Consider the following 11,179-nt stretch of genomic DNA (forward strand, 5'->3'; position numbering starts at 1 on the left):
GCTAGTAACTTGAAATGACTGGCTTTGAATCAGGATAATCTTACTCCTCATGCTGATGTTCAGATGTATAGCTGCACACATTTAAACAGTTATAAATATTTTGCTCATTGATTTTCTTTGTGGTTAAGACTGGAAGAGTAACATAAGAGGTGTAGAATTTTCAGGAAACTATTTCACTGCACGCTGCAGTTAGAGCCAGTTGCTGCTGCAGATTATCTAAGAAGTCTGCCATGAATTTTTTTGTTTCTTGACTTTCAGACCTGAGCTTGCACGACCAGCAACAACGTTGTACCAGCATAACCTAACAGGAATTCTTGAAACAGCAGTGAGGGCGACTAATGCACAGTTTGATAACCCTGAGATTCTCAAACGATTGGATGTTCGACTTCTGGAGGTTTGTTGCATCATGGTGACTCCGACCTGAAACATAAGTGAATAAAAATGCATATAGTGTTTGTGTACGCAGATATCTATGTGAAACAAAATTTTGATACATACATATAGTAAATATTATTTTGTCCTCTCCTTTTTCCATTGAAGTCTGCTTTGAAAGTGCAAACCCCACTTACGCCTTCTCTTCCCATCTCCTGCCTGTTGTCTGTTTGTATTTTGAATTGTGGTTGCACAGCCATTTCACCGACAAAACAAGGTCAAGTATTTGGGATCTACCAGTAATTGATGCAGATGGCCCTGTTTCGGGGTTCTGCAAGCAGCTCTTGCTGATACTGCTCTTAAAAGAATCTTGGGGTGGTCTTTTCTTCTCACCAGCAGTCACAAAGAGTGGATAAATGCAAGTGCATTTCATGAAGGAGACCTCTGCTAAGAAACTTGAGTTGAGATAAGGAAATTCCAGCCCCAGAGGTGGGAAGTGTCTGAACTCAGGCAACTGAAGTAAGCCTGTTCTTTAGGCAAAGTCCTGCCTGAGAAGTTTCCCCTTCATTTATTGTACTAGTTTCAGTGGAAAAACATTGGCAGCATGAACATCAGCAACTGGGTGAGGTGAATCCCGCCATTGTGTAAAACATAGATTAATTTTGGCTTAATCTACTGCTCTTGACAACAAACTCCTGTATCACGTACTGTTGTGGTTGGTTGCTTTTTTCATATAAGCTTTTCATATTTCATCATAAGAGAAGAAGAAGCAGCTCTTCTGCACTAGCATACTCTGATTAGCCACTGAATTTTACACATCTTTTCAATACAGGTATCTCCTGGGGACACTGGATGGGATGTCTTCAGTTTGGACTATCATGTTGACGGACCAATAGCAACGGTAATGTCATATACTGCTGGTTGTGAACATGTCTCAGATGCTGAGCTGGATTGCTAAACATTTTGTTATTGAAATAACCTTTTTACTCTGGAGTGTATGATCAGAGAGACTCCTTTTTTTCCGGCATCAAGGATGTAGCCACTGTATAAACAGCTGAGCCAAAACCTCAGTTCTTGTAAATCAGCAGTGAGTGCTGAAAAACTACATTCAAAACATTAATTACTAAAAATCAGTAGTTACATTTGTTCTAACAGAGATTTTGGCAGGTACTTAATAAATGGAGTGCTGCTCCTCTTAGACCATTATTACAAGACTGTAGCAGCTACTTTGAGATAATTTGCAAGGAACTGGAGAATGTATTTGAGGAGAACTTATTTGTACTAACTAAATTAAATTTGATAGAGGAACTACTGAGGAAATAATTCTGTTGATAGAATCAATAGCAGTACTGATCAGAATGCATTTAGTCTCTGTAAAAATGTTGTAACACCAAAACGTGAGTCTGACCAGCAGAAGGAATTGTTACATACGTATATAATTTGAAGAGCAAACTGTTTAAGCTTTGTCACGTTCACCCTTTCTTACACTTCTATGTGCATGAGATTGGAAGTGAGGAAAACCTCTCAAGAAGCGATTATAGGTTCAAGATTTTTCAGTTGCCTGGTAGAACAACAAATACATTTGTACAATGAATTGGAACTGGCAAAAGCGTGAGAGCTGTTCGGAGAATTACTTATGTTTATTTTAGTGTACTTAAATAGAAGACACTTTTATGCAAAACAAATGAACTTTAATGCATTTTTACTCCATTTTTCTTCGGTCCTCTTAAGAGTGCAGTGTGGAAATACTGATAATGCAGGAATCTTTTCTTCTGTTAAACTAGAGAAAAATTAAAAGTGACAATGCTGTAAGAAGACACAGTTGAAGTGTACTGTGGACCATACTCCAGAGTGCTCGACCACAGAGTGCTGCAGCTCTGCCATCAGCAGTGCTTGGTGCTTACTTGAATGCTGGATAGCTCAGCTCAGTTCTTGGGGGAGCATTTTCCCAAGAGCTTTTTTCGTTCTGCTGATATTTAACAATAAACTGCATGGGTCAGAATAGATAAAATGTGAAGATGTTATTGGTCCTTCAGAACACGTGAGATCTATTACATTTATACTGTTATTCTGTTTGTTTTCTAGGTGTTTACACGTGAGTGCATGAGCCACTATTTAAGAGTATTTAATTTCCTTTGGAGAGCGAAGCGAATGGAATACATTCTTACTGATATATGGAAAGGACACATGTGCAATGCAAAGCTTTTGAAAAGTATGCCAGGTGAGAGGTCTGAATGGATGACATACTCATAAACTGGGTTTAGATTACTGTAACTGATTTTTAAATGGCAAAAAAAATCAGTTGTGACAGATGAAGTTTATATTTTGTTTCTGGTTTTGATTGACTGTTTAATGAGAGATAGTGAAGATGAAATAGTTCTATTGTGTATGGAAGTTTCCTGCTTGTTTAACCTAATCCTTGATGATGAGTTTTTGTAGCAATGAAACATCCCATGTCTCTGGAAAGAGACTTACTTTTTCATCTCCTTTTGTTCATCTTCCTTGATGACTTTCCATCTGTACCCTCTACTTCCCTTTGTCTTGTGCTGGGAGTACTAAGTCTTCCACGTGCACCCTTCCAAATTTACTATTATTTGTTTTACCATTATTTGTTTCTTTTTCTTTTGTTTAGCTAAGAATAGAAGAGACTAAGATTAGAGAAGCAGGTGTTTGAACAGAAACAGGAGAGCTCTTAAGTGTAGTGGCTCTTCATGCTTGGGAAATTTTTGATCGTGTTTTCCTGTAGAGAATATAGAATTATTTGAGTATATGTACTGGCTCAAGATTGACTTATGAACTAACTACATTTTCTCTGTAAAAAAAAAAATAGCTATTGGGGTTTACAGTTCTTTGTGGCATAGTAGTGTTTACAGAAATACTTTTATAATTGGGAACTGTTTGGTGGGTGGAAGCAGGCACCTTGGCCTCAGGAGCTCTTGTAAAGATGCTCCAGCTTGCAAAGCTGATCTCTGGACTATACAGGATGACTAAGTTTCCTTTCTGTGAAAAAATCTTAGATTTACTTAACTGTTGTCTCTTTGTACCAAAGAAGTCCTTGTTTGACTTGAAGCCAGTGGTGTACTGTGTTCTCTCCTTATGTTCCCTTTGAGAATAGGATGCAGTTTTAATCTCATCACTTGAAGGTCTTCAGGCTGAAACCACCTCCTACGGCTAGTGTATTTTTTACTCTCAGAAGACATACTTGGGAGGGCTTTCCTATGCTTCGTTATGGAGCATTCTTCTGTAGATTAAATCATAGCTGATCGTCATCTTTAGGTCTGGCTACTTTTTAGGTAATGCTTTGCATTTAAAATGCTAGCCAAGACATTATAACTATTGGTAGCAGAAGGAGGTCAGTGTTGCATTTGAGTATATGCTTCTGACAGAGGAGTGTGTGTTTTACAAATACCTGCCTTCTGCCTGAAGGGATAGGAGTCTTTCTCATTCTCTGACATGTCTAAGTTGGAAGCTGTGGGTAGATTTTTCTTCCAATATGTGCAATGCATGGAGAGACTGCCCCAGCTCTGATTTGCAAAGAAGCAGCAGAACTTGCTTCATTGTCTTGCTCTTCCTCCAGAACAGTACCTTACCTTTCTAGACACAGAGCAGCAACTGGAAGACAGTAATTGATAGGAGAAGTGCCTGTGGGAACGTCTTTGTTTTTCAACCACCATGTGGTAGCACTGACTTTCTAGGATAGCTTTGTTCAGCATTCCCAAAATATCCTAACAGCCAGGATTTTTAAGGCTTTAAAGGACCACTATTAAACTGTAGTGCCAGTCTTGCTCTTTTCTTATCAGGAAACTGGGTAAAAAATATAGATGTATCCAACTCATATAGGTATGCTGAGCAGTTCCTGTTGTTTAACCAGTCCTGGACTTTTTTTTTTTAATTGACCCTGTTTAAAGAAGATGCAATATAATATGTATGAAAGAGTCTTCCTACAAAGGCATAGAAAATGAACAGGATACTGTGTTGTACTGTCACTGAGATCATTAGATGGGTCTGTAACACTGTAGATAGGAAAATGCAGAATTTCTTTTGTGTAGGAGTCTCATAGCTTTGGCAGTGTTTTAGAAGTGACTTCCTCTTTTTGGATATCTGCTTGATTCCAAAAGGAAGAATCCTCCATTCCAGAGGGTTTTTGCAGTTGGTGATTATCTTGATGATACCCTTTTCTGTCTTAGACAAATGCTCTGTCGTACAGGTGAACGGGCCTGGACCACCAGAGCCACAAATTCCCTACTCCTGTTGCAGCCACCCTCTCTTCTCTTCTCAGTGTGGTAGTACAAAATATGCCACCTGTAGTATGAAAACTAATGGCAAGAGGTACAAGAGGCCCCAGAAGAGCTGCAGATCTGTGGCCATAGATTTTTTCAGCCAAAAGAAAGCATGGAACGTGCTGTATTTTTTCTCTTAGGGCTAAAAAGGTCTCTTTCACTTGTGATACTCTGCAAATTTCCAGTGCTCTGAGCACGCAGTTGGTGTCTTTGGCTAACATTTTCGAGGAGATAATTGTGCAATGCTCTTTGTTCAGCTGTTTTTTCCAGTATTGCTACTGCCATCCAAGACTAGTGGCTGCCTTATGAGGTATTCATTTTGGTAGAAAAAAGATTACCAAGCTGGTTTGATGGCTGTGCTTGTCCTTGTGATCTTTAACATGCCATCTCTTTGAATTTTTTTTACAGAGCTTTCTGGGGTGCTGCATCAGTGTCACGTTCTGGCATCAGAAATGGTCCATTTCATTCATCAAATGCAGTATTACATTACATTTGAGGTATACTCTATCCATCCAATATGTTGTTTAAAAATGAAGTACTTTTAATATTCTGTATGTGTTGTGTGTCTTAAGTTTCAAAGAGCTTGTCATCTAGCAAATCAAAACAGCCCAATCCTGAATCATTGTACTCCAGGTGCTTGAATGCTCATGGGATGAACTCTGGAACAAGGTCCAACAAGCACAGGACTTGGATCACATCATTGCAGCTCATGAAGTTTTTCTGGACACAATCATAGCTCGGTGCTTGCTGGATAGCGATTCCAGGGTAAGTCGTCTTCTTTGTATTAAATTGTAGCTTTGTGAGCTTGTCTTATGAATTTGGAACCTTCCTCTCTTACATTCCAGGACTAAGGAGAAAAGTCAGTTTTCTCCCTCTCAAATAAGACCTTGTTGGAGGAGGCTGCTCCTTGCACACACTGATACATGCTGATTATAAAACTTGTTGCAAGGTGGGCCAGTTGCTTATAGTGCTGAGAAGCAGAGTTGTCATGCAACAACTGACTTGGAACTTTGCAAAGCAGTTTCTTCGGCTGAACATGGAAAGATTTAATTTACTTAGGTTTTCAAGAGTGGTAGTAAATTAAATGCTTTTGCTGGCATACTCTTTCATTGTTTTTGTTACTTAACTGTCTCACAGGTACTTCTCAACCAACTAAGAGCTGTTTTTGATCAGATCATTGAGCTCCAGAATGCCCAGGATGCAATGTACAGAGCTGCTCTGGAAGAGTTGCAACTAAGATTGCAATTTGAAGAGAGGAAGAAGCAACGTGAGCTTGAGGTACAGACAGAACATTACTAAAATATGAAAACTAGTTGAATAATATCTAATTTATATCTGATATGGAGGGCTTTTTATTTCAGCTACAGCTACAAAAGAAATGAAAAATGTTTTGAGATGCATGTGAAATGATATCATCAGCAGTAGGTAGTGAGTTTAAACAAAACCTCCAAATGACAGTTTTCCTTTGTGTCTTACTCAAAAACTCTAAGTGGATAGAGTTTGCACTGGGCTTGAGAGGACAAGACATTTAGGGATGTTTTAGGTGAAGGAAATGGTAGAGCCTTGAATATTCTGAATTTTCTTGCAAAGAATGCCATAGCTCTGTGCCTGCCTGCATACTGGCATGTGGGATGTGCAGTGCTTGTGCAAGACTCAACTGCTTTGCTAATCTCAGATTTCCTTGGTAGTAAAAGTCTTTCTGTGAAGAATGTGAGAACAACTTCTCTAACTTGCCATTGTAAAAAATCATGTAATAACACATCTTGAATGTTTTCATGTGCTGTACAACCATGGAGTGGACTGATAATTTCAGCATTAGAAGGTCTATGTTTGGCTTTCTTTGGCAGTGTTTGATTGTGTGAACATGGTAGTTCAGCCCGGCAGAAGGTGGACACAGCTAGCAGCTTCTATCACGTGACAATTGAATTCTTACTCATTTTGTCTCTGTGCAGGGCAAATGGGGTGTAACTGCATCAGAAGAAGAAGAAGAGAAGAAAAGGATAAAAGAATTTCAAGACTCAATACCCAAAATGTGCTCACAGCTGCGAATACTCACTCACTTTTACCAGGTACCCTTTAGAGAGATATATATATATATATATATTTAATGTGGATGATTAATTACAATATGTAGAAATCAATTTCACATACAGGGTAGGTGTAACTTCTGTTTGTGGATCTAGGTCTTTATTTCTTTGTTGTACTTAGATGCCTGCGTTCACCATTCCTTAATAGACAGCACAGATGTGATGTGAATTATTCTCGCTTAGTCTTATTATGTTATATCTCCTACTGGAGCTCCCATTTCCCAGGTAAATGAGCTGATGCGTTTCCGGGAGAATGCTCAGAAAGCAATGAAAAAGGGAGCACAGCACTATGTGCCACAACAGCCTTTCAGAGTCAGAGCCCAGGTCAACTGAAACCCAGATTCCTACCCCAGACTCCACTCTTGCCTTTCATGAATAAGAAATTCTTGATGTAGTATAGTCTGCCTTTAACTTTTCTTATTTACTGCCTTTGGCATACCTGAAGATAGGATTTTTTTTTAATGATATTGATGCCAAGTTTGAATTAAAGCTGCAGGGTTTGCTTTCTTCCTGCTCGTTAATACTTTCTGTATCCTTTTTCTCTATTACTTAACATCTGTAAACACGCATTTCCATGTAGTAAACATGTAAGGATGCATTGTTTCCCTACGTAAATAAATGAGGTTAAAGTGTTCTTGATTGTTACCCAAAGTCTCATTTTTCTCTTGTAAGAGTAAACCAGGTTCTTTGCAGCAGTTGTAGTCATGACTTAAAACCTGCACAAACATGTGCACAGCATTTCCCAGCCTTTCTATCTGACTCTTTCCACTAAATCTATTTCTGTATTGCCTATAGCTTTGCCAGGCTATTGCTGCCCTGGATGAAGTGCTGCGAAGTGTTGATTTCATGTACAGATTTTAAGGAAAGCAGAACACTATGCTCAGTTTAGAAAATATTAGTGTCTTTTTTTTTTGAAGGCTGTAGAGATCCTGGGCTTTGATAGGACTTCAAATCTGGGAGGATTTTGCCTCCTGCATCCAAATATTGTACTTCTCCCTTCCAGAGAAAAATGGAGTCAAATAACTTAAGGGGTGTAAGCTGTGAATAGATTATAGTTTGTGTGCTCTGCAGGACTGCCACAAGTTGGCAGCATAGCCTTTGTCAACTTGGGCTGTATTCCTGTCAGCCCTACCATGGATTTCTCATGCAAGGACCTCTCTGGCCATCCTTGGTCATCTTTGGAAGTATTTAGAAAGTAAATGAGGCTTGCCTGCTTGTAGGCATGTCCACATTAGTATTTAGTGCAGACCGGGAATGAGCTCTTGATGTGAGTTTTCCCATCCTCCCAAAGCTGTATGCTTTCCTGTACGCTGTGGGGCTCCTGCAGCCCCTTGGCTAGAAATGTGCCTCCATCATCCTAAGTGCAAGTCCCAGGTCAAAACTGCTTCCAATACACAGTCTAGCCACTGAGTCTGCAGCCCCGGCTGCCCTGTTTTGCAGATCTTTTGCTGTTCTGGGATGCTACTTGATGCTGTTGGCATATCAAATATTAAATATGTATGTTTGAAAGCGGTGGTTTATAGCTGTTCTGGTCTGTATTGTACATACAGCATAAAAACAAACATTAAGATCGCCTTGTCCTGAATTGACCTAAGTGTGGTGGGGCTGCCCTGGGAGGGCAGGCACACTGGAATTCACCTCTGCAGCCTCTGAAGCCTTAGGACAGATGGAGAGTTGTAGCTGAGCAAGGGGATGGTCAGCTGTTTGAAAGAGTGGGCTATATGCACTGAAAATTTTGAAGTGTCTGTGGCAGAAATTTGAAGGTAAAACCAAGCTGTGGGCTTTTTGTTGAAAGAGTAAGTCCCACATAACTAATTTGCTAACATTTGAGTATAAATTCTTGTGCTTGTCCTTTCCTGAATTCCCTCTGCCTTGTTGCCAGGCTTAGATGCCACGTAGAATACCTATGTGAAGCACGCTACTGTTGTCTTCTTAGCTGTCTCTTGTTTGTTTCTTTTTTTCCTCATTCAGGGAATCGTCCAGCAGTTCTTGGTCTTGCTGACAACCAGTTCTGATGAAAGCCTTCGATTTCTTAGCTTTAGACTGGACTTCAATGAGCATTATAAAGCAAGAGAACCAAGGCTTCGTGTGTCTTTGGGCACTAGAGGCAGACGAAGCTCACATATGTGAAACAGCTGCTAAGGACTGCACCTCGGTATCCGAAGGATATTGAACCTCTTGTTGGACAAGGCAATCAGTGTTGACATAATAAAACCAAATTGTGCGTAGTAGGTGTCCACCATTTCTGCAGACAACGTTTTCAGTCATGTGATTGTGTGACACTATATAACAGGAAGCAAAAAAGTAGGTTTGTGGATTTTTTTTTTTTACACACTAATGTTTATAGAATTATCAGATTAAATGGGCTTCTTAAACCTCTTAGAATCATCCTTAAGTCATCCTTTCAAACAAATGCCATTTTTATTTGAAGCTTTGTAAGCTCTCTCCACTGTAACTTATATTTGTGTCAAAAAACTCACATCCTTTGTTTCAGAAAGCACCGTTTCCTTTTTTAACAAGAAAATAAAAAGGTTATTTTTTCTATATGTACTTGTTCTATTTGAAAAGAGCTTTTGTTAAAGCCAACGGATCAGGACACAGACCTCATGTCCTCATTATGAAGCTATCCAGCATTTCATTATGCTGATTTTCAGTTTTGTGATGTGTTTGACTGTGTAAGAAACTTTGTATCTGGAGACATAAACTTCTATTTAATTTTTTCTTCGTTTTCAAAGTTTACAATTTGAAATAAAATAACTGGCAAATTCTATAGTTACTGTACAGGAGAAAACTATAGAAGCAGAGCCAGGAGTAAATCTATTGCACATAAGATCTAAGAACTGAAGTTACTCAGTACTGTAAAAGTGGAAGTCTCAATTAAGATTAAAGTGAATGAAATAATTGATGTTCAAAATCTGATGTGTAGAAGCAATCTAAATTGGATAATGTTGATTTCATTCTCTTCCCTTGCCTATTTTTTCATTGTAAATATTTATATATTGCTGTCCAGATGTGGGGAGAGGAGGGATTCTTCTTTTGCAAAGTTGTCACTATATCAGGTCATTTATTATGTTCCACAGGTACAAGCTTAGAAAAATAAAAACAACTATCTTTCAAACATTGGCTTTGCTTTTTGTAATTGGAAAGTTATGATTCTTTGACAGAGTAAGAAAGGAGAAGCTTACAGCTGGGAATGTATTGGCCTACAGATCTCTGCCCACTGCAGCCTTCTGGTACTAGTATTATCTCTACTTGTATTTGTATGTAATTCATTAATTAACAGCTTCCCTCCTTCATTAATTAACAGCTTCCCTCCAATGAAACAAGTCCCTGGCCTTTTTTGCCTTTTGCTCTTATTCTGTCTGAACCCCTGGGAAGCAGAAGCAGTGGCCAGGCCATTCAGGCAAAGCTGATGTGATCATGAGGGGCAGGAACTGTTGTGGGCATGATGCATAAAACTTGCAGGCCTGGACTAGCAGGTTTGCCTTCCAGGATTCTGCTGCAGTGCTCCCAAAAATGTTATAACTCAGGCTTTGGGGTTGTTGCTTTTATTAAATAAAACATGTAAGCCTTTTAACCTTGTGCCCCTTAAGGAACCTGCCAATGCAGCTCAATTCTCTAGGGTATTTGCAGGCAGCATTTCAGCCATGAGAAAATCTGGATAGTGAAACAAGTGATAATCTGTGTGCCAGGGGGAAGCTGAAGGTTTCAGAGCTTGGCATCATAACATCACAAACCACTTTACAGGTAGGCATGCTCTGTTTTTGTATGTGTGGTGGTAGTGTAGTGTTCTTGCAATGTCTGAAAGAACTAAGAAGTTTTGGGGATTGTGTTTTGACCGCCCAAAACTGCTGAAAAAGTTGTATATGCATGGCTATCAATTGGCCATTTTCTTGAAAGACATATACAAGGGCTGATCCAAAAGTAATGCCTCCTAATTTATTCTGTTAGTCTGCGACATCAGAGGTGGATGTTGGTATGGCAGTAGAGACTGAACTTGAATTCCTCCATGTGGAAAACATTGCAGCTATTGACATTCATCAACACTTGCTGAACGTTTATGGAGACCAAACAGTGGATGTGAGCACAGAAGCAGTAGGAAGTGCCTTCCAGCAATGGCAATAGTGACGTGAAAGACAAGCCATGTTCCAGACAGCCATGCAGATTTATGAGTGTGGCATTCAGGCTCTTGTTCATTGCTGGTGAAAAATGCATAGCTAATGGTGGTGATTGTGTTGGAAAATACTGTTTTATAGCTCAGAATTTGATCTCAAGTAGTGTTACTGTGCTCTTTGCATCTGTTGTAGGAGGCATTACTTTCAGAGCAACCTACATAAAACGGAACAGCAAAACAGTTACAGGGACAACAAGGTATGTGAACCTTCTGATCATCTTTTGGCCCTCTACTGTTATGGCCAGATTCTCATCAAGTTTTGATCA

The 11,179-nt window shown here is 39.4% G+C and overlaps 1 protein-coding gene across 6 annotated transcripts in view; it reads left to right on the top strand.

Moving 5' to 3' along the window:
- Positions 1–9,857, top strand: part of TUBGCP3 (tubulin gamma complex associated protein 3) — a 50,568-nt gene extending 40,711 nt beyond the window's left edge. For all 6 annotated transcript variants that reach the window (XM_040662595.2, XM_416949.8, XM_004938535.5 and 3 more), the window contains 8 exons: positions 259–394; positions 1,205–1,273; positions 2,458–2,593; positions 5,061–5,149; positions 5,286–5,417; positions 5,790–5,930; positions 6,605–6,721; positions 8,711–9,857. In XM_040662595.2, coding sequence (XP_040518529.2) covers positions 259–394; positions 1,205–1,273; positions 2,458–2,593; positions 5,061–5,149; positions 5,286–5,417; positions 5,790–5,930; positions 6,605–6,721; positions 8,711–8,869 — 979 coding nt within the window. In that variant the 3' untranslated portion in view covers positions 8,870–9,857. The remainder of the gene's footprint in view (positions 1–258; positions 395–1,204; positions 1,274–2,457; positions 2,594–5,060; positions 5,150–5,285; positions 5,418–5,789; positions 5,931–6,604; positions 6,722–8,710) is intronic.
- Positions 9,858–11,179: the final 1,322 nt, after the last annotated feature.

The sequence above is a fragment of the Gallus gallus genome, chromosome 1 (assembly GCF_016699485.2).
Source record: "Gallus gallus isolate bGalGal1 chromosome 1, bGalGal1.mat.broiler.GRCg7b, whole genome shotgun sequence".
NCBI lineage: Eukaryota > Metazoa > Chordata > Aves > Galliformes > Phasianidae > Gallus > Gallus gallus.